This window comes from Balaenoptera acutorostrata, chromosome 8 (genome assembly GCF_949987535.1).
Source record: "Balaenoptera acutorostrata chromosome 8, mBalAcu1.1, whole genome shotgun sequence".
Classification (NCBI taxonomy): domain Eukaryota; kingdom Metazoa; phylum Chordata; class Mammalia; order Artiodactyla; family Balaenopteridae; genus Balaenoptera; species Balaenoptera acutorostrata.
In genome coordinates this window covers 31,311,780-31,334,386 of record NC_080071.1, presented here as the reverse complement: position 1 = coordinate 31,334,386, position 22,607 = coordinate 31,311,780, and the positions used below count along the sequence as shown (strand labels likewise).

The window sequence follows — 22,607 nt, the reverse complement described above, 5'->3', positions numbered from 1 at the left end:
GATAAGTTTTACTCACTTAAATAAAACCCCAGGTGTTTTTTCGTTGTTGTCATTGTTTTTGTTTTTACCCTTCTACTGGATTTAAAACAACAACAACAAAAACAAGATCCTTATATGTATCGTGTATTTAATTCAAAGAGCAGTTAAATTTGAAGAGCTGGCTTGACCATATATAACACATTTCCATGTGGTATGAGATTTGAGTTTTCATAAATTTTACACTATTTACTCTTGCTTACCAATACACATTCACAGTAACTTTGTTGCTTGCAGCAAAGTCCTTTCAGGCATACAAAAGTACCACAAACAAGGCAAACGGCAGGATCTTTAGGAACCTTGGTGCAGACACTACAGGTTTTTCTGTGGTAGTACTGGAAAATGGTGTTATAATTTTCAGGCAACTGTAGTAGGTGTGGCAATTTCCATCTTGACTCTTGGAGAAGCAAGGCCTAAAACATTATTCAAAAATATTCATTAGTCCTATGTATTTAAGTCACTAACACAAAATATTTATTTTTTTAAAAGGTCTTTTTATTTTTAAAGAAAAGAAAATCTGTCTCCAAGAATGTGGCTTATTTTCTTTATTAACACTCTTCCCATTTCCATTTTACAAATGACTAAAATAGTACTTCAACAATTACTATTCTCTATTTTAATGTAATTTTCAATTAAAACATGATGTAAGTTTTTAGACTAAGCACCTAAAACATTTAAATTTTTTAACTTTAAAAGAAAAATATTAAATATAACTAAGCATGCATGGAAAATATACATAGATGTACTTGTTTTTAAATATTCTTAATACATAATTTTAAACAGTTATACACATTTTTCAAAACCAAGTTTTTGACCTTTCTTAGATAAACAATTCATTGGCTTTTTCTTTAGGGAAGATCATGGTTATAATTCATATTTCTATTTCAATACTTTATAATCTTTCCTTCCTAGAAGATGAAAAATCTTACACCTCAAGCTGTTAAGATCTTTTGTATCCATAAATGCTGGGGCTACAACTCTTTTCATAAATTTGCTCAGTAAGTGTGAAAAAAAAAACCCACAACAAATTAGTTAAATTTCCCTACAGGGTATTTTGTTCATTTTTTGCAGTTATATAAAAATACTGGAAATAGCATTAATTTTTTTTTCTAGATGCTAATTCATTAACACTTAAATCAGATAAAATGTAGTATGAATCTATTATCTTAAGAAACTGTATGGAGGCTGGCAATTCACATGGTGATCATCTCACATTACTTATAGCCATAATATATCTCAATCAGTCCAATAACTAAGTATCCAGCTTGGTGTTTATCAATATGTTCATGGATAAAGCAGCCATAGAAGCAAGGATAAGGACAATATATGGGCTTACAATATGCTGTTTGCCAGTACTCAGTGCCCAAGCCCGGACTCCAAAGACTGCATATTCTGTAACGGGTTCATTATATATGGAACCCTTACATCAGTGGAAGGAACAGCAATTTGTCCTCATTGAACTTGATACTTATCCAGATTAGGTTGTAAATTACCCAGTAGCACACACCACATGGTCTCTAATCAAAGAATTTTCTTCATAAAGATGTAACGCAATAGGTGGATGTCTATGGAATTAACTGATCTTAACATACAGTCAATCATCTGAAAAAAATCACTGGTCTTTTAAATGATGAACTACTTTGCTGATGAATTTTTAGATGGTACCAACTAGAAGGAAACACCTATTGAATGAGGTATATGCTCCTACAGAATGAGGTATACGAGCTAAAAAAGCAACCAGTACATAGGGTGATTGTTCTCTTACAGATGGAGTGCACAGGTTTGGGAACCAGGGGGTGGCATCTCTCATAAGTAGACCTAAAAATTCGGTCTTTAATTTCTGTTTCCCTGCTATTCTGGATTCTTCTGTGGTTTCAGTACTACCGTAAGGAAGCTGTGTGCTATCTGCCAACAAGGGACATAATAATAGTTCCACTGAATTAAAAACTAAATGTCATCTGACCACTCTAGTTTCCCTAATACCACTCGGAAAAGAAAGGGAATGGCTTACAGTATTGTCTGGAGGGAGTGATCTCATCAAATGAAATAGAAATACCCCCGGTAGCAGTATGTTCGAAACTAGAGATACACCCCACTCCCACCCCTAGTGCATTCAGGCCTGAAAGGTAAACATTTCACACAAAACTATTACAGTCTTATATAAGCATGACAGGACAAATCACTGAGCTCAGACCTCTCAGAATAAAGTTTGGATCACATCTTTGTTCAAATAAATCCAACCAGTTGAGGTGCTGGTCAAAGAAGGTGAAAGAAGAAAGTCATATACTTGACTGTATATTAGCTACAGTTTTATGACTAACTTAAAATTTTCTTGCTTGTTGTGGCATATATTTTTGTAATATTTTTCATTCTCTTTTCCTTTCTCCTACTACTGAATTCAGGGTGAGTAGGTGCTAATTAAAAATTTCCAGGCCATTGGGGTGTAAGAACAATAAATCACAGAAGGAATGGACATCTCCCAGAGCCTCTGGATTCAGGGAAGCTTGATGATATAACTACAGGATGTGACTTCAGGTTAGGTATTTGGGAAATGGTGGCTGCATCTGTGGTTGTAAAGGGAACAGTTACATCATTTTAAACAGGGGAAGAAATGAAACTCTGTGAATGAGGAGAAGGATGTCTATGTGCTGGGGAGGTAAGATGTGAAGGTAGCAGGCCACCAGTGTTTGTTTTTTCCAATTTGTCTAGCAACCTCATCTGCCTTCCTACATTGGCAGCATTATAACTTATTTTGGAAAATAACCACTTTTCCTGCTCCATACAGATCTGATGGTGTTGCCCCATCACAAGATCCTGCCCCATCACAGGGGTACACATATGATGCAAATTAGGCCAGTCAGAGTCTCTCTCCCAGGAATCTGAATTTGGAGCATATATACAGGGAAGGAAAGTGGTTGAGATGGAGTCATCTAGCAGTAGCGCTTCAGAGAAAACAGACCAGAGGTTTGCAACCAAACTGCCTGCAATCAAAGAATCTTAGCTGTTACAAGAAAGGAGAAGTAGTAATTCAGACTATCTTTCAAGGAAAGCTGTTGCACTATTCAGCTCCAATCACTGTTTATATTTATCTAAGTCTCTCTATTCAAATTTTAAGTTGCTGGTTAAAAAGAAATCTGGTTGACAAATGGACAGAGTTGAGGTTAGAGATAGAACAGAGTAAAGGGACAAGTGTAGGGATGCAGGTCAGATAGGGGTGCCTTCAAATAACATAAAAATTCTGCATAAGTATAAATAAATAAATATGTACTGTTCTCACTCTAAAACAAATAGTTATCACTCAATTTTACAAAAAGATGAAATATATTTAAATGGTAAATTCTTATTTTCTATCAATATTCACAACAGTAATCATTCATCTAAAAAGGGAGGCTTATTCTTATACTATCAAGTGATTTCATTTTTATCTATTGCTCAACCCATGGCACATATGAAGACAAAATAATTTTAAGTATGCTCATCACTTTTTCTCCTGTCCTGGTTCTACAATAATAACCAACTCTTACTCCAAGACATTCCTCATAGGTTTTCAGATACCAAAATATAACTTCAGATTATAGCTATAATTGTGAGTAAAGCAATTACTAGATAGGAAAATATTTTTATATATGATACACAAGGTTCAATTAACTCCTTCAATTTTCCTTTCCTTTTAAAAAATGTATAAAATGAGATAATATCTCTTTAAGGATTTCAATAGAAAATGAAAATGAACAAAAGCAGAGACATTTATTATTTATGCTTCCTTTGCCTTTGTTATTCACTTCAATGTTTTAAGAATTAAGTCTAGTGACAACCTCCAGCTGAAATACTAATTTTTCTATTGTTCCTTTGACATCAAAATTCTCGTTTTTCCTGAAATCGGTTCCCCTTTCATCAGTTCTATTTCTCCCAATGACATTAATCCACCATTTAATTGTTTCACAAATATTTATTAGGTGACTAGTCTATATCAGACACTTTCCAGAACTAGGGGTTCAAGAATAAACAAGAAACAATTTTTGCCTTGTGGAGCCCCCATTCAGACACATTAAACAAACAAAAGTGATAAACATGGCAACTATTAGAAACAGTGGCAAAAGTACTGTCATACATAATAGAGGGAGATGGACTCTCAGATAAAGCTTTATAGAAGAGGTAACATTTATCTTAGCAAAGCCTTTATGGGTGATTAACAGGAAAACAGTAGGAAGATTGCTTTAAATAAAAGTAACAGCAATAAGCAATAGCACAGATGTTTAAAAAATGCATAGCATACTTAACAAATAGTCTTCCGTGGTTTAAGCAAGGTGGTGGCTGGGAAGTGGTATGAAATGAAGTCAGAAAGGCAAGCAAGATGGTGAATGCCATGAAAAGCCATGAAAAGCTTCCTGTCTTTCTCCATAGCCAATGGGACATCCATTGTCAGTGGTTTTTAAGCAGGAGCAGGTTCCTATCAGGACTATGTATACTAGTTACTACTCCTCTGATGACTTGAGTTCAAGATTTTAAAGTCATGTCACCAAGGCCTGTATATTTTTCTCAAATGTGTCTCTTGCACTGGTTACATTCTGTCTAATTTCTGCTAGCTATCAAAACAATAATCCAGATTTTCTTCACCACTAAATAATCTCTGGTTTCCCTTTCTCCATAACGTCAATTTTACTTACTAAAAAAGCCACTAAAATTACCTCCCTAAAACACTACGTTCATCATATTATTCCATTTCTCAAAAAGTGTAATTCTAGATAGAAGAGAGTCTGAGCACCAAACCATGGCACTAAGAGCCACCCACCACTGCCTGTGCTCCACCTTTCCAATTCCCTCATCTCCAACACAACACCTTTACCCATCGAACTGGCAGCATAGAGTCAGCAAATTTTAAAGTTAAAGACATGATCTTTTAGATGTGCAAGTCCAAATCTTTAATTTTTATGTGACAGTCCTCTTTCCAATAAGCTTACAAGTTCCTTGTCTATCTTAAAATTCCTTTGTACCTTCCAAGTCTAGTGCTATGACTATTTAAGGTATTCAATAAAAACCTGATGACCTAAAACAAACTAAAAGTAACACACTATACCTTAGTTTTGTTAACTGAAACATTTCTGCTTTTACACTCATAGATAAATATAAGTAAACCATTCTTTCAAAATAATTAGTTTAATAAATACTGCCAAGACTAGATTACCTGAAATTTTAAATTCTTCATTATTCTCTTACCTATTAGCATGTCACCACTATAGCAAGTAAGTATTACTCTTTTTACATACCTTTCCTTGTTCGGCATGTCTTTCAGTAAATGAATTTATCTCAAAACACCACTGAGATATAATATCAAATGCTGGAACTGGCCAATCCAGACAGGAGGCACTGATGAATGGATGTTCTGTTTGGTAAAATGTTGGCAGAAGTCCCAGGCAGCTGGAAAGAACTGAAAATTCTTCTTCTTCCTTTTAGATATGAAATAGAAAATTCTCAAGACATTTCATCATGAACATTTCCCATTATAGATATTTTAAGTGTCATTCTCATCAATTGCTTCTGGATAGTAAGAAAACTTTAACTGAGTCAACTAAATAAAGTGAGGGGAGTAAGAGGAGCAAAGAAGAGAGAAAAAGGTTCCAAGCTGTTATATCCAATATTTCCATAATATTTCTCTTTGAAATTTAACTTCTAAGTGCCATAGCATCTGCTTCATTTATACATTTACTATAAAAATAGTGTTTTCACATATCTGATGAATATAGCCTATAGAACCTAGCTACTCTATGAAAGCAAATGTTAATTTGGGGCAAAGGGAAAGTGACTTTTGGTTAAAAAGACATAGACTGTCAGTGTGGATAAAGAAGAACAATAGCAAAAACATGGAATTCACAACAGACAGTGCTAAATCGTTTGCCTAGACCCTGAAAGAGTGTGAAACAAAGTCAGTATTAAAAAGAGGATAGAGGGCTTCCCTGGTGGTGCAGTGGTTGAGAATCTGCCTGCCAATGCAGGGGGCATGGGTTCGTGCCCTGGTCTGGGAAGATCCCACGTGCCGCAGAGCAGCTGGGCCCGTGAGCCACAATTACTGAGCCTGCGCGTCTGGAGCCTGTGCTCCGCAACAAGAGAGGCCGCGATAGTGAGAGGCCCGCGCACCGCGATGAAGAGTGGCCCCCGCTTGCCACAACTGGAGAAAGCCCTCGCACAGAAACGAAGACCCAACACAGCCAAAAATAAATAAATAAAAAACAAATACTTTAAAAAAAAAAAAAAAAGGATTTTCTTTAAAAAATAAAAAAAATAAAAAGAGGGTAGAGTTTTTAAAAACTTGAGAGCTCTAAGTGCCAGGTAATCTGAAGCTCTACTTAGTAATAACAGAACCAGTGGAATCAATGATCCAAGGACTCATATCTTGAAAGTTGATTTTTAAAGGAGTTTGTTAGTCTTGTAATCACCAAAATATACCCCCCACCCCTCTTTATTTAACTGAAAATCCATTTAGGAGGTAAGTTAGTCTACTTTCCCCTGTCCACTGGATCAATTAATTCCTAACATCCTTCAAATTCCAGCTCCTCAGGGAAGCCTTTCCTGACCCCACTTAATGACACCTTAGACTACCTAGTTCCATTGAGATAAAATTAGTACGTCCATACTGTGTAAACACTTCAGTTCTTGCATTTATACTTTCTACGTTAAAAATAAATTAGCGTGTCCTCTACAACTGTAGGAGTAGTCCCTGGGAGTAGGGGCTCTGTCCTCCCGGTGCTTGGCACATAGCAGACATTCAACAAACATGTTTGCAAAACAACTAATTATGTGGATTAAGTACAAAATTCTGAAATACGCTATAAAGAAGAAATAAAGGGGAACTCCCTGACAGTCCAGAGGTTAGGTCTCTGGCGCTTTCACTGCCAGGACCCAGGTTCAATCCCTGGTTGGGGTACTAAGATCCCACAAGCCGTGCAGCACAGCCAAAAAAAAAAAAAGAAATAAAGATGAAAAAGCAAAATGATATGCAGGCTGAAAAAGATGCTAATTTTTTAAATCACTAGAAATGAGGCCACAAATCCACCATTTGTATAGATACATTAATAAGGCATGTTAAAAACTAACTTTACTGAGGTATAATTTACATACCATAAAATTCACCCACTTTACGTGAAGTCTGATGAATTTTAGAAAATGTATACTCATGCAACCACTGCTACAATAAAATTTTAGAACAGTTCCATCCCCTGAAAAAGTTCCTTGGTGCTCTTTTGCAATCAATTCCAGCCCCTACTCCTGGCCCCAAACAACCACTTATCTGCTTTCTGCCATTATAATCTGCCACTTACCTGCTTTCTGCCAACTATAATCTGCCATTATAGTTTAGGGATTTTTAAAAATTCCATGTAAATGGAATCATACAGTATGTAGTCTTTTGTACCTGGCCTCTTTCACTTAGCGCAGTATTTTTAGATTCATTCGTGTTATTGCGTGTATCAGCAGTCCATTCCTTTTTATTGCTGAGTAGTATTCCACTGGATGAATACACCGCATTTTGTTCATGCATTTGCTTGTTGATGGAATTCTGGGTTGTTGCCAGTTTTTAACTACTACAAATTAGTCTGTTATGAACATTCATATAAAAGTCTTTATGTGGACATAAGTTTTCATTTATTTTGGTAGACACCTATTTATTTTGGGGTTGTACTGTAAGTATGCTTAACTTTTTAAAGAAGCTGTCAAACTTCTTCCAAATTTGACTATACCATTTTGCATTCCCACCAGCAAATGACTGAAGAGTGTCAGGTACTCCAGATCCTCACCAACACTTGTAACATTAATTTGTACTCTAATCAATAATGATGTTGAACACCTTTTCATGTATTGTTGGTCATTCATATACATTCTGATGAGAAGTGTGCCCTATTCAAATTTTTTGCTCACTTTGTGTTTTTTGCTTTTTTATTATTGAGTTATGAGTTCCTGATATATTCTGGATACAATAATTTCTCAATATATTTTTTGAGATATAATTTGCATACCATAAAATTCATCCTTTTAAAATGTACAATTTAGTGAGTTTTAGTATATTCACAAAATTGTGCAACCATCACCCACTATCTAATTCCAGAATATTTCCATCACCCTATTTTCTTAATTTCATTTTCAGACTACTCATTGCTAATGCACAGAAACACAACTGACTTTTTTTGTACATTTATCATATATCTTACAACCTTGCTAAACTCGTTTATGAGCTCTAATAGCTTTTTAGAGATTCCTTACAATTTTCCACAAACAAGATCATCTAATTTGCAAACAGAGGTTGTTTTCCCTCTTCCTTTCCAATCTGGATGCCTTTTATTTCTTTTTCTTGCCTAACTGCTCTTTCTAGAACCTCTAATATAGTGCTTGAAAGACAGGAAGAGGGCAGACATCCTTGTCTTATTTCTTATCTTTGTGGGCAAGCTTTCTATCTTTCACTTTTAAATGATATTAGCTATGGGGTTCTCACAGGTGCCCTTTATCAGACTTTCCCTTCTATTCCTTTTTTCAGTGGTTTTTTTTTTTTAAATGAAAGGGTGTTAGATTTTGTCAAATGGCTACTGAGATGAGCATATGCTTTTTAAAAATGTATTCTATTAATATGGTAAATTAAGTTTATTGATTTTTTATTGTTGTTGAGCCAATGTTCATTCCTAGGATAAACCCATTTAGTCACGGTGTATTATCCTTTTTACTGGTAATATTTTATTAAGGCTTTTGCTTCTATGTTCATGTGAGATATGGGTTTGTAGTTTTCTTTTCTCATGATGCCTGGATTGGGTATTGGTAAAACTGGCCTCATAAAATGAGTAAGGAGTGTCCCTTCTTCCTCTGTTTACTAGGTTTATATAATATTGATACAATTTCTTCCTTAAATTTTTCATAGAATTCATCATGATGTTATCTTTGCTGTTATAAAGTTGTTGATCTCATTTTTTGGCAGGATAATAACTGTAGAAGTTTAATAACTAAATCAATTTCCTTACTCAATATAGATCTATTCAAAATTTTCTATTTCTTCTTGAGTCAGTTTTAGTAATTTGCATCTTTCAAAGAATTTGTTCATTTTATCTGTTATCAAATTTGTTTGCAAATGTTATTCATAATATTCTCGGGACTTCCCTGGTGGTCCAGTGGTTAAGACTCCATGCTTCCATTGCAGGGGGCACGGGTTCAATCCCTGGTTGGGGAACTAAGATCCCACATGCCACGTGGCCAAAAACAAAACAAACAAACAAATAATATTCTCTTATGGTTCTGTAGGAACGTTTCCTCCTTCATTCCTGATATTGATAATTTGTATCTTCTCTTTTTTTTTTTTTTCCATATCAATCTAGTGAGGAGTCTGGTTCCTGGTTAAAAACCTATGTGTGTTTTTTCAGGCCTAACTACACATAATTACAAAGGTTTTACTTTGCAGGCCTCATGGTGGAAACTGTCCTCCCTCCACCAGACTTGGCACACAGTCAGTGCACTGCAGTCTCTGAAGGGATTTGCAATCATGGTCTCAGGCCCCCTGGCCAGTCATGCTCTTTCACACATTTACATTCCCAGGCCTGGCGCCTTTATTCCTAGGCCTCTCTATCTGAGGCCTTGGGCAGGGGTCACTTTGACACTTCTGCCAAGGCCACCTTATGAAGGGAAAAAGCTGAAACCTTCAAAAAACTTTTCCCCACTCTGACTCAGTAACCAGGACTCTTCCACTCCTATCCCTACCCCTCCACCCCCCTCTCCACCTCAGAGTTCATGACACTGCAAGAACCTTCTGCTTGAGGCTCCCTTAACAGATTCCCACATCCGTGCTGACCCACCTGATCCTTAACCGGTACACCATTTCATTCTATGAAGGTGATGGAACGGGGAATCAGCATTTTCTCTGATTTTAGCCTCTTGATTATACTATCACAGTAAGTGATTAAAGGTTTAACTCTTTCATTTGCGGCTTCCTGCTTTAATCAGCCACTCCAGTACCTAGCAGCTCAGTTCTCTCTCTCCCAGCTCAGCTGAGCTCCTGACATTTAGGTGTATCCATTTTATTGATCTTTGCAAAGAACCAGATTTTGAACTAATTGATTTTCTCTACTGTTTCTCCTTTACTATTCATTGACTTCTGCTCTGATTTTTGTAATTTCCTTTCTTTTACTTGTGTTGGGTTTAATTTACTCTTATTCTAGTTTCATAAAGTAACAATTTAGATAAATGATTTTAGACCTTTCCTCTGTTTAAATATAAGCATTTGAAGCTATATCTCTCCAAGAACTATTTTAGGGGCATTTCACAATTTTGCTATGCTGTGTTTTCATTTTCACTCAGTTTACGTGTTTTCTGATTTCCATGTGACTTCTGCTTTGATACATAAGTTATTTAGAAGTGTGCTGCTTACTTCTCACACATTTTGGGATTTATACATTTCTTTCTTTTACTGACTTCTAATTTAATTCTGTGTGGTAAGAAAATATGTTTTGTGATTTCAATTCTTTTAAATTTATTGCTACTTGCTTTATGGCTTGGCATATGGTACACTCTGGTGAATGGGCCATGTGCACTTGTAAAAAATATGCATTCCGATATTGTTTGGTGGAGTATTCTATAGATGTCAATCAAGCTGACTGATAGTATGGTTCAGGTCTCATTTATCCCTGTTGATTTTCTATCTACTTGTTATTGATTACTAAGAAAAAACACTGAAGTTTCCAGCTATAATTGCGGATTGTCTATTTCTTCTTTCAATTCTGTCAATTTCTGCTTTATGTAATTTGGGGTTTTGTTGTTTTGTGCATACATATTTACAGCTGTTATATCTTCCTGCTCTATTGAGAGAGGGCATTTATGTTCTAATGTAAGGCACAAAAACAACTTGAGACAATGGGAACTACTAATGGTAGGAAAATAGCAATACTTTTTCATCTTCTTTATGACAGGAAATCCAACAATGGATAAAAATGAACAAAGATCTACATAAATGTATTTTTCCCCCTGGGATTCACAGACTACTTCAGGATTACTTGGCCTCTCATGAAGCAGATGTTGAATCCAAAAGTGGGTCACTAAAATGAAAGAAACCTGAGGAAAAATGTATAAAAGAAGAAAAAAATGAAAGAAAAGTTTCTCATTCCTCCCTATCATTTGACTTGGACAAAACAGATGAGAGTAGCAGATTATTCTACACAAAGAAAAACTCATGAGATACTTTTTTGAAGATCAGATACTAGGGGGCTTCCCTGGTGGCACAGTAGTTGAGAATCTGCCTGCCAATGCAGGGGTCACGGGTTCGAGCCCTGGTCTGGGAATATCCCACATGCCGCAGAGCAACTAGGCCCATGAGCCACAATTACTGAGCCTGCGCGTCTGGAGCCTGTGCTCCGCAACAAGAGAGACCGCGATAATGAGAGGCCCACGCACCGCGATGAAGAGTGGCCCCCACTTGCCACAACTAGAGAAAGCCCTCGCATAGAAATGAAGACCCAACACAGCCATAAATTAATTAATTAATTAATTTAAAAAAAACCCTAATGACTTTAAAAAAAAAAAAAAAGATCAGATACTAAATGATTTTCCCAGTCATTTTCATTTCCTAATTATTTTCAAAAGAAGCATTATGTAACAAGTAGGTCATAGTAAAGAAAACCAAATGGCTCTGCATAAGGAAAATGCTCAACCTTAGGAAAAATGTAAATTGAAACAACCTTAAAAAAAAAAATCTACATGGAGATATTTTACCTAGACCAAAGATCTAGAGGCAAAGATTAAATAATATGATAACACACTAAGTAGACACAAGGACACAGGGAAACTTTCACACATCACTGGTGTTAACATAATTGGTACAACTTCAATGAAAGGTACTCTGGCAATAACCATCAAAACTACAAAAGTATGCAAATGCTGAAACAGCAAATCACTTCTAAGGATTTTTGTGTGTGTGTGTGTGCATAAACTTTTTTTTTTTTTTGGAGTATAATTGCTTTACAAAGCTGTGGTAGTTTCTGCTGTACAATGACGTGAATCAGCTATATGTATACATACATCCCCTCCCTCTTGGACTTCCCTCCCATCGCCCCCCCATCCCACCCATCTAGGTCATCACAGAGCACCTAGCTGAGCTCTCTGTGCTATACAGCAGCTTCCCAATGTGGTACATATATACAATGGAATATTACTCAGCTACTTCTAAGAATTTATCCTACAAATACAATCAAAAACATGCAAAATAACTTGTGCATACTATTATTCATTGCGGTATCATTTGTAAATAGCAACAGACTAGAAATAACCCAAATGTTTATTAATAGGGGACTAATTAAATACAGCCTGGTACATCATACATGAAATATTCTGAAACTGTAAGACAAAATGAGGAAGGTCTTCATGTATTGAATATGAAATGATCTCCAAGATACACTCTTAAGGGAAAAAAAATGCAAGCTGAAGAACAATGTATAAAAAGAGGACTAAAAGAAAAAAAAAATACACCCTCCCCACACACACATATTTCTTGTATATGCATAAAATGTCTCTGGAATAATACAGAGGAAGCTGATAGCAACTGGGCAGCAATCAAGTGGCTAGTGAAAGGGGTAAAACAGAGATTTTTTTCCATAGAATATCTTCTTGTACCTTTTGAATTTTAAAAAATGTGAATACATTACCTGTTCAAAAAATAAGTACTTTTTTTTCTATAAATTATTGCAGTGGTATATTTACACTATTTAAAAACTAGAAGTATAAAAAGATACTGTTTTTAAAAAAGTCTCTCCACCATTCTTTTTTCCCTTCTATCCAAATCTCAAACTCACTAACCCAACTCCTCGGTAAGAACTGACCATAATTCTTAACGTATTTTTCCAGAGTATCATACATACACACACACAAGCAAATATGAGTACCATTATTTTTCCTCTATTTTCATTTAATATAAGCACACCTTGCCTTGGGATACTTAATATATTTTTGAGAATTTTCCATATTAGCACATAGAAAACTTTCTATTCTTTTTTCTTCTGCAGAGTATGCCATTGTATGAATAAACCACAATTTATTTAACCAGTTTTTCATTGATGGACACTTGAGATGTTTTCAATTTTGTCTGCTATTCTTGTATGTCTATTCGACTATCAACAAATCAATCACTATATTATTATACTTTAAGAAATGTCTATAGAGTATTCATATTGAGATCAAACAGAGTATAATATGCAATAAGATAGTGGCTTTTACAGACTTAAAACTAGAAGAAAATAACATGTACTCCTCAAAAACTGATTTGTGTACTAAGCAGCAGCATAGCTCAGATGTTAACAGTACAGATTTGGCATCCAGACTAAATGTGTTTGAATTCTGGCAGCTTTACTTACTAGCTGTGAATCTTGAGCAAGTTATTCATCTCTCTGTGCCTGTTTTCTTGTCTGTAAAGTGAAGATTATAACAGCTACCTCATAGTTTTGTGAAGCTTAAATGAATTTAAATGCAAAGCACTTAAAACAATGCTTAGCATGTAGTCAGTGTACAATAAATGCTAGCTATCACTATTATTCGAAGAGAAACTACTTTTGACAGATAGAAGAAAGACAAAAGAATTAAAGGAGATATATTAGAGCAGTGGTTTTTCAACTTTGGAGGGTGGGTGGATAATCCACCTATAATAATCTGATAACTATTTTCTTCCAAGAAAAATACACATACACAAACAGTTTACAAACAATGCTATGGAATTCAAAAACTACCTCCAGTCCCTCTGATAATAATTCCAGAATTAGAGTATAAATAAGAGAAGATGCAATTAAGTTGGAGCAAAGATAAAGAGAACCACATGCGTTACTATAATCAGCCCTAATATGGTACTAGAAATAGTGTTAGACTAAGATATTTAACTAAATAAGGAAAGTCTAATAGATTTGTGTGGAGAGCAGGCTTCTGTGTCAGAACATGTACCAGGTACCATTCTTGATGATGTCCCATGGATAACAAAATGTTTGTTTAAAAAGTGTATTATTAAACTCAAGAGCGTCCTGGCTATTAGAAATAATCACTGAATTCATTAGCAAGGTGGCTAAATATAGAAGATTAACGTTCAAAAATTCCAACTGGATTTCTCCATTTTAGCAACATATTGGAAAATGTAATTTTAAATGATTCTATTTACAATAAAACAAACAGACATACACAGGAAACTTTAAAAGCATTCTTTTTGGGGTAGGGCACAAAAAAGGATACTGCCTATTACTTTCACTGCTCAAAATAGTACTGGACATGCATTAAGACAACAATAGAGAAATAAAGATTTGAAAGGAAGGGATGATACTGTCATTATTTTCAGATGATATGATACACAGAATACCTAAAAGAATCAACAGGCAAACTACTAGAATTAATAGAGAGTTCAGCAAGTGCCCAGTCACAAGAACATGCAAAAATCAATAGTATTATTTTAGGAAGGGAGGGAAGATGGCGGAAGAGTAAGACGCGGAGATCACATTCCTTCCCACAAATACAGTAGAAATACACCTACACGTGGAACTGCTCCTACAGAACACCCACTGAACGCTGGCAGAAAACGTCCGACCTCCAAAAAGGCAAGAAACTCCCCCCGTACTTGGGTAGGGCAAAAGAAAAAAGAAATAACAGAGACAAAAGAATAGGGACGGCACCTGCACCAGTGGGAGGGAGCCGTGAAGGAGGAAAGGTTTCCACGCACTAGGAGCCCCTTCGCGGGCGGAGACTGCGGGGGGAGGAGGGGGGAAGCTTCAGAGCCACGGAGGAGAGCGCAGCCACAGAGGTGCGGAGGGCAAAGCGGAGAGGTTCCCGCACAGAGGCTCGGCGCCGAGCAGCACTCACCAGCCCAGCCCGAGAGGCTTGTCTGCTTCCCCGCCGGGGCGGGCGGGGCTGGGAGCTGAGGCTCGGGCTTCGGTCGGATCGCAGGGAGAGGACTGGGACTGGCGGCGTGAACACAGCCTGAAGGGGTTAGCGCACCACAGCTAGCCCGGAGGGAGTCCGGGAAAAAGTCTGCGGCTGCCGAAGAGGCAAGAGTCTTTTTCTTGCCTCTTTGTTTCGCGGCGGGCAAGGAGAGGGGATTCAGAGCGCCGCCTAAACGAACTCCAGAGAAGGGCGCGAGCCGCGGCTATCAGCGCGGATCCCACAGCAACAGGGGCGCAGAGGGAAAATCGGAGAGACTCCCGCACAGAGGCTCGGCGCCGAGCGGCGCTCACCAGCCCGAGAGGCTTGTCTGCTCCCCCGCCGGGGCGGGCGGGGCTGGGAGCTGAGGCTCGGGCTGCGGTCGGGCTGCGGTCGGATCGCAGGGAGAGGACTGGGGCTGGCGGCGTGAACACAGCCTGAAGGGGTTGGCGCACCACAGCTAGCCGGGAGGGAGACCGGGAAAAGGTCTGCAGCTGCCGAAGAGGCAAGAGACTTTTTCTTGCCTCTTTGTTTCGCTGCGCGCAAGGAGAGGGGATTCAGAGCGCCGCCTAAACGAACTCCAGAGAAGGGCGCAAGCCACGGCGATCAGCGCGGACCCCAGAGACGGGCGTGAGACGCTGGGGCTGCTGCTGCCACCTCCAAAATGCCTGTGTGCGAGCACAGGTCACTCTCCACACCAACCCTCCCGGGAGCCTGTGCAGCCCGCCACTGCCAGGGTCCCGGGATCCAGGGACAACATCCCCGGGAGAACGCACTGCGTGCCTCAGGCTGGTGCAACGTCACGCCGGCCTCTGACGCCGCAGGCTCGCCCCGCCTCCTCTGTACCCCTCCCTCCCCGCGGCCTGGGTGAGCCAGAGCCCCCGAAGCAGCTGCTCCTTTAACCCCGTCCTGTCTGGGCGGGGAACAGACGCCCTCAGGCGACCTACACGCAGAGGCGGGTCCAAATCCAAAGCTGAACCCCAGGAGCTGTGCGAACAGGGAAGAGAAGGGGAAATCTCTCCCAGCAGCCTCGGGAGCAGCGGATTAAAGCTCCACAGACAACTTGATGTACCTGCATCTGTGGAATACCTGAATAGACAACGAATCATCCCAAATTCAGGAGGTGGACTCTGGGAGCAGGAGATATTAATTTTTCCCCTTTTCCTTTTTTTAGTGAGTGTATATGTATATGCTTCTGGGTGAGATTTTTGTCTGTATAGCTTTGCTTTACAATAGCTTTATTTTACTTCACTATATTATAGCCTCTTTCTTTCTTTCTTTCTATTTTTTCTCCCTTTTACTCTGAGCCGTGTGGACGAAAGGCTCTTGGTGCTCCAGCCAGGCATCAGGGCCGTGCCTCTGAGGTGGGAGAGCCAACTTCAGAACACTGGTCCACAAGAGACCTCCCAGCTCCACGTAATACCAAACGGCAAAAATCTCCCAGAGATCTCCATCTCAACATCAAGACCCAGCTTCACTCAACGACCAGCAAGCTACAGTGCTGGACATCCTATGCCAAACAACTAGCTAGACAGGAACACAACCCCATCCATTGGCAGAGAGGCTGCCTAAAATCATAATAAGGCCACAGACACCACAAAATACACCACCAGACGTGGACGTGCCCACCAGAAAGACAAGATCTAGCCTCATCCACCAGAACTCAGGCACTAGTTCCCTCCACCAGGAAGCCTACACAACCCACTGAACCAACCTTAGCCGCTGGGGACAGATACCAAAAACAACGGGAACTACGAACCTGCAGCCTGTGAAAAGGAGACCCCAAACACAGTAAGATAGGCAAAATGAGACGACAGAAAAACACACAGCAGATGAAGGAGCAGGCTCAAAACACACTGGACTTAACAAATGAAGAGGAAATAGGTAGTCTACCTGAAAAAGAATTCAGAATAATGATAGTAAGGATGATCCAAAATCTTGGAAATAGAATAGACAAAATGCAAGAAACATTTAACAAGGATGTAGAAGAACTAAAGAGGAACCAAGCAATGATGAAAAACACAATAAATGAAATTAAAAATACTCTAGATGGGATCAATAGTAGAATAACTGAGGCAGAAGAAAGGATAAGTGACCTGGAAGATAAAATGGTGGAAATAACTACGACAGAGCAGGATAAAGAAAAAAGAATGAAAAGAACTGAGGACAGTCTCAGGGACCTCTGGGACAACATTAAACGTGCCAACATTCGAATTATAGGGGTACCAGAAGAAGAAGAGAAAAAGAAAGGGACTGAGAAAATTTTTGAAGAGATTATAGTTGAAAACTTCCCTAATATGGGAAAGGAAATAGTTAATCAAGTCCTGGAAGCACAGAGAGTCCCATACAGGATAAACCCAAGGAGGAACACGCCAAGACACATATTAATCAAACTGTCAAAAATTAAATATAAGGAAAACATATTAAAGGCAGCAAGGGAAAAAAAACAAATAACACACAAGGGAATCCCCATAAGGTTAACATCTGATCTCTCAGCAGAAACTCTGCAAGCCAGAAGGGAGTGGCAGGATATACTTAAAGTCATGAAGGAGAAAAACCTACAACCAAGATTACTCTACCCAGCAAGGATCTCATTCAGATTCGATGGAGAAATTAAAACCTTTACAGACAAGCAAAAGCTGAGAGAGTTCAGCACCACCAAACCAGCTTTACAACAAATGCTAAAGGAAATTCTCTAGGCAAGAAACACAAGAGAAGGAAAACACCTACAATAACAAACCCAATACATTTAAGAAAATGGGAATAGGAACATACATATCGATAATTACCTTGAATGTAAATGGATTAAATGCTCCCACCAAAAGACACAGGCTGGCTGAATGGATACAAAAACAAGACCCATACATATGCTGTCTACAAGAGACCCACTTCAGACCTAGGGACACATACAGACTGAAAGTGAGGGGATGGAAAAAGATATTCCATGCAAATGGAAATCAAAAGAAAGCTGGAGTAGCAATTCTCATATCAGACAAAATAGACTTTAAAATAAAGACTATTACAAGAGACAAAGAAGGACACTATATAATGATCAAGGGATCGATCCAAGAGGAAGGTATAACAATTGTAAATATTTATGCACCCAACATAGGAGCACCTCAATACATAAGGCAAATACTAACAGCCATGAAAGGGGAAATTGACAGCAACACAATCATAGTAGGGGACTTTAACACCCCACTTTCACCAATGGACAGATCATCCAAAATGAAAATAAATAAGGAAACACAAGCTTTAAATGATACATTAAACAATATGGACTTAATTGATATTTATAGGACATTCCACCCCAAAACAACAGAATACACATTTTTCTCAAGTGCTCATGGAACATTCTCCAGGATAGATCATATCTTGGGTCACAAATCAAGCCTTGGTAAATTTAAGAAAATTGAAATCGTATCAAGTATCTTTTCCGACCACAACGCTATGAGACTAGATATCAATTACAGGAAAAGATCTGTAAAAAATACAAACACATGGAGGCTACACAATACATTACTTAATAACGAAGTGATTACTGAAGAAATCAAAGGGGAAATCAAAAAATACCTAGAAACAAATGACAATGGAGACACGACGACCCAAAACCTATGGGACACAGCAAAAGCAGTGCTAAGAGGGAAGTTTATAGCAATACAAGCCTACCTCAAGAAACAGGAAACATCTCGAATAAACAACCTAACCTTGCACCTAAAGCAATTAGAGAAAGAAGAACAAAAAAACCCCAAAGCCAGCAGAAGGAAAGAAATTATAAAGATCAGGTCAGAAATAAATGAAAAAGAAATGAAGGAAACAATAGCAAAAATCAATGAAACTAAAAGCTGGTTCTTTGAGAAGATAAACAAAATTGATAAACCATTAGCCAGACTCATCAAGAGAAAAAGGGAGAAGACTCAGATCAATAGAATTAGAAATGAAAAAGGAGAAGTAACCACTGACACTGCAGAAATACAAAAGATCATGAGAGATTACTACAAGCAACTCTATGCCAATAAAATGGACAACCTGGAAGAAATGGACAGATTCTTAGAAATGCACAAACTGCCGAGACTGAACCAGGAAGAAATAGAAAATATGAACAGACCAATCACAAGCACTGAAATTGAAACTGTGATTAAAAACCTTCCAACAAACAAAAGCCCAGGACCAGATGGCTTCACAGGCGAATTCTATCAAACATTTAGAGAAGAGCTAACACCTATCCTTCTCAAACTCTTCCAAAATATTGCAGAGGGAGGAACACTCCCAAACTCATTCTACGAGGCCACCATCACCCTGATACCAAAACCAGACAAAGATGTCACAAAGAAAGAAAACTACAGGCCAATATCACTGATGAACATAGATGCAAAAATCCTCAACAAAATACTAGCAAACAGAATCCAACAGCACATTAAAAGGATCATACACCATGATCAAGTGGGGTTTATCCCAGGAATGCAAGGATTCTTCAATATATGCAAATCAATCAATGTGATACACCATATTAACAAATTGAAGGAGAAAAACCATATGATCATCTCAATAGATGCAGAGAAAGCTTTTGACAAAATTCAACACCCATTTATGATAAAAGCCCTGCAGAAAGTAGGCATAGAGGGAACTTTCCTCAACATAATAAAGGCCATATATGACAAACCCACAGCCAACATTGTCCTCAATGGTGAAAAACTGAAACCATTTCCACTAAGATCAGGAACAAGACAGGGTTGCCCACTCTCACCACTATTATTCAACATAGTTCTGGAAGTCCTAGCCACAGCAATCAGAGAAGACAAAGAAATAAAAGGAATCCAAATCGGAAAAGAAGAAGTAAAGCTGTCACTATTTGCAGATGACATGATACTATACATAGAGAATCCTAAAGATGCTACCAGAAAACTCCTAGAGCTAATCAATGAATTTGGTAAAGTAGCAGGATACAAAATTAATGCACAGAAATCTCTTGCATTTCTATACACTAATGACGAAAAATCTGAAAGTGAAATTAAGAAAACACTCCCATTTACCATTGCAACAAAAAGAATAAAATATCTAGGAATAAACCTACCTAAGGAGACAAAAGACCTGTATGCAGAAAATTATAAGACACTGATGAAAGAAATTAAAGATGATACAAATAGATGGAGAGATATACCATGTTCCTGGATTGGAAGAATCAACATTGTGAAAATGTCTCTACTACCCAAAGCAATCTACAGATTCAATGCAATCCCTATCAAACTACCACTGGCATTTTTCACAGAACTAGAACAAAACATTTCACAATTTGTATGGAAACACAAAAGACCCCGAATAGCCAAAGCAATCTTGAGAACGAAAAATGGAGCTGGGGGAATCAGGCTCCCTGACTTCAGACTATATTACAAAGCTTCAGTAATCAAGACAGTTTGGTATTGGCACAAAAACAGAAATATAGATCAATGGAACAGGATAGAAAGCCCAGAGATAAACCCACACACATATGGTCAACTTATCTTTGATAAAGGAGGCAAGCATATACAGTGGAGAAAAGACAGCCTCTTCAATAAGTGGTGCTGGGAAAATTGGACAGGAACATGTAAAAGTATGAAATTAGAACACTCCCTGACACCATGCACAAAAAAAAACTCAAAATGGATTAAAGACCTAAGTGTAAGGGCAGACACTATCAAACTCTTAGAGGAAAACATAGGCAGAACACTCTATGACATACATCACAGCAAGATTCTTTCTGACCCAGCTCCCAGAGAAATGGAAATAAGAACACAAATAAACAAATGGGACCTAATGAAACTGAAAAGCTTTTGCACAGCAAAGGAAACCATAAACAAGACCAAAAGACAACCCTCAGAATGGGAGAAAATATTTGCAAATGAAGCAACTGACAAAGGATTAATCTCCAAGATTTACAAGCAGCTCATGCAGCTCAATAACAAAAAAACAAACAACCCAATCCAAAAATGGGCAGAAGATCTAAATAGACATTTCTCCAAAGAAGATATACAGATGGCCTACAGACACATGAAAGAATGCTCAACATCATTAATCATTAGAGAAATGCAAATCAAAACTACAATGAGATATCATCTCACACCGGTCAGAATGGCCATCATCAAAAAATCTAGAAACAATAAATGCTGGAGAGGGTGTGGAGGAAAGGGAACACTCTTGCACTGTTGGTGGGAATGTAAATTGATACAGCCACTATGGAGAACAGTATGGAGGTTCCTTAAAAAACTACAAATAGAACTACCATACAACCCAGCAATCCCACTACTGGGCATATACCCTGAGAAAACCATAGGTCAAAAAGAGTCATGTACCAAAATGTTCATTGCAGCTCTATTTACAATAGCCAGGACATGGAAGCAACCTAAATGTCCATCGACAGATGAATGGATAAAGAAGATGTGGCACATATATACAATGGAATATTACTCAGCCATAAAAAGAAATGAAATGGAGGTATTTGTAATGAGGTGGATGGAGTTAGAGTCTGTCATACAGAGTGAAGTAAGTCAGAAAGAGAAAAACAAATACAGTATGCTAACACATATATATGGAATCTAAGGGAAAAAAAAAAAAAAAAAGGCCATGAAGAACCTAGTGGCAAGACGGGAATAAAGACACAGACCTACTAGAGAATGGACTTGAGGATATGGGGAGGGGGTGGGGTGAGATGTGACAGGGTAAGAGAGTGTCATGGACATATATACACTACCAAATGTAAAATAGATAGCTAGTGGGAAGCAGCCGCATAGCACGGGGAGATCAGCTCGGTGCTTTGTGACCACCTAGAGGGGTGGGATGGGGAGGGTGGGAGGGAGGGAGATGCAGGAGGGAAGAGAAATGGGAACATATTGTATATGTATAACAGATTCACTTTGTTATAAAGCAGATGCTAACACACTATTGTAAGGCAATTATACTTCAATAAAGATGTTTGGAAAAAAAAAAAAAATAGTATTATTTTATACCAGCAAGGAGTAATCAGAGAATGTTACAGAAAACGAGATATCATTTAAATAGAAACTAAAACCATAAAGCCTCTAGATTAGCTTTATAAAAAATACCAGACTTTAAGATGACAATTTTAAAATTCTATGAAAATATTAAAAGAAGACTTGAATAAATGGACATAAAAACTATGTTCAATGCCTTAAAACGATAATTCAAAGAGATCCTCATCTAACAGCTTGTAGGAGTTTGGAAAGATATTTAAGAATTGATAAAACATTTATATATAAGAATAAAGGTGCATATATAGCTAACCAGAAAAAAATTTTAGAAAAAAGAATTTGGCAAAAAGATATTAGAAGGGAAAAAAAAAGTGAAACTCACCCTGCCAGATATAATGTCTATAATAAAACCATTGTTAAGAGTGTGGAGCTTCCCTGGTGGCGCAGTGGGGGCTTCCCTGGTGGCGCAGTAGTTAAGAATCCACCTGCCAATGCAGGGGACACGGGTTCGAGCCCTGGTCCAGGAAGATCCCACATGCCACGGAGCAACTAAGCCCATGCGCCAAGACTACTGAGCCTGCGCTCTAGAGCCCACGAGCCACAACTACTGAGCCCACACGCCACAACTACTGAAGCCCACACGCCTAGAGCCAGTGCTCCGCAACAAGAGAAGGCACCGCAATGAGAAGCCCGCACACCGCA

General features: G+C 38.2%; 1 protein-coding gene across 6 annotated transcripts in view; it reads right to left on the bottom strand.

The window, feature by feature from the left end:
• The window catches only part of UBR3 (ubiquitin protein ligase E3 component n-recognin 3), a 246,998-nt gene that overhangs the window by 3,196 nt on the left and 221,195 nt on the right, over positions 1-22,607 (bottom strand). For all 6 annotated transcript variants that reach the window (XM_057551190.1, XM_028166733.2, XM_007183256.2 and 3 more), the window contains 2 exons: positions 5,304-5,483; positions 240-449 (listed from right to left, as the gene is read on the bottom strand). In XM_057551190.1, the coding sequence (XP_057407173.1) occupies positions 240-449; positions 5,304-5,483 (390 nt within the window). The remainder of the gene's footprint in view (positions 1-239; positions 450-5,303; positions 5,484-22,607) is intronic.